The 891-nt window shown below is 42.2% G+C and overlaps 1 protein-coding gene across 1 annotated transcript in view; it reads right to left on the bottom strand.

The window, feature by feature from the left end:
• Positions 1-891, bottom strand: part of immt (inner membrane protein, mitochondrial (mitofilin)) — a 20,058-nt gene that overhangs the window by 17,130 nt on the left and 2,037 nt on the right. Inside the window, exon 3 of the mRNA XM_017307010.1 lies at positions 633-872. Coding sequence (XP_017162499.1) covers positions 633-872 — 240 coding nt within the window. The remainder of the gene's footprint in view (positions 1-632; positions 873-891) is intronic.

The raw sequence follows: 891 nt of genomic DNA, 5'->3' as shown, positions 1-891 counted from the left end.
TTGTACCTTGGCAGAAGTAGATAAGATCGGTGGATAAGATCAGATTCATATGCAAGTATGAGCTGATCACCAATCTCCCAAAATTAAAGAAATTCGCTGGGCAATTTCCTTAATTTTACCATGTTTTACCTAGTTTTATCATAATTATCTAATAGTAGAAGGCTTTTTGGGCATGAGTGGTAGAATAAGTAGAGGTGTGTGATGCTCTCTTTTAAATTCACTTCCCTAAATTCACTTCCACCCTCTTCAGGGTTTTCTGTTCTAAAGTCATGAGAATAGCAGGGGATAGCTCTGTCATGGGCCAATCTGAAGGCTGGGAGCAACACACAGTGCCTCAGGAAAAAACCCCAAAGAAAATCACACCTTCAACCAAACAGTGATGGAATTAAAACAGTAAAGATTTGACCCACATAAAAGAAACGTCTGCATCGGACACAGTCTGWCATGCTGATGCTGCAGTCACTGACTTCATGCAATCTGCTGGGTTTCCTTTGACAGAAAACTTTTAAACAGTTTAATGATTGAACAGAACTTGACTGCATTGGTTGACAACTAGGATCAGTTAGGAATGGATGTAACAGGCTTTGATATYATCTGTAATATTGGTGTGAACTAAATTTTTAATAAAGTACTTAGAGACAATATCTGGAGGGAACTGGTGCTGTGGTGGGGTTGAACTAACCTGTTTCCTGATGGGAAGACCTGCATCTTGTGAAGCAGGTCCCAAAGCCAGACCTAACAGCCATTCTGAATATGGAACATTTTTCTCCACTGCTGCCCGAAACTTGTGGTCCCACTTGGCGTAGATGATTGTGCCTCCAATGCCCCCAGTTACTGTCAACAAGCCAGCTGCTACCACTCTGGAAGCACCACTGAGGTGGAAGAGGGGAG

This window comes from Poecilia reticulata, linkage group LG10, assembly GCF_000633615.1.
Source record: "Poecilia reticulata strain Guanapo linkage group LG10, Guppy_female_1.0+MT, whole genome shotgun sequence".
In the NCBI taxonomy this organism is placed as follows: domain Eukaryota; kingdom Metazoa; phylum Chordata; class Actinopteri; order Cyprinodontiformes; family Poeciliidae; genus Poecilia; species Poecilia reticulata.
This window is presented reverse-complemented; position numbering and strand designations above follow the sequence as displayed.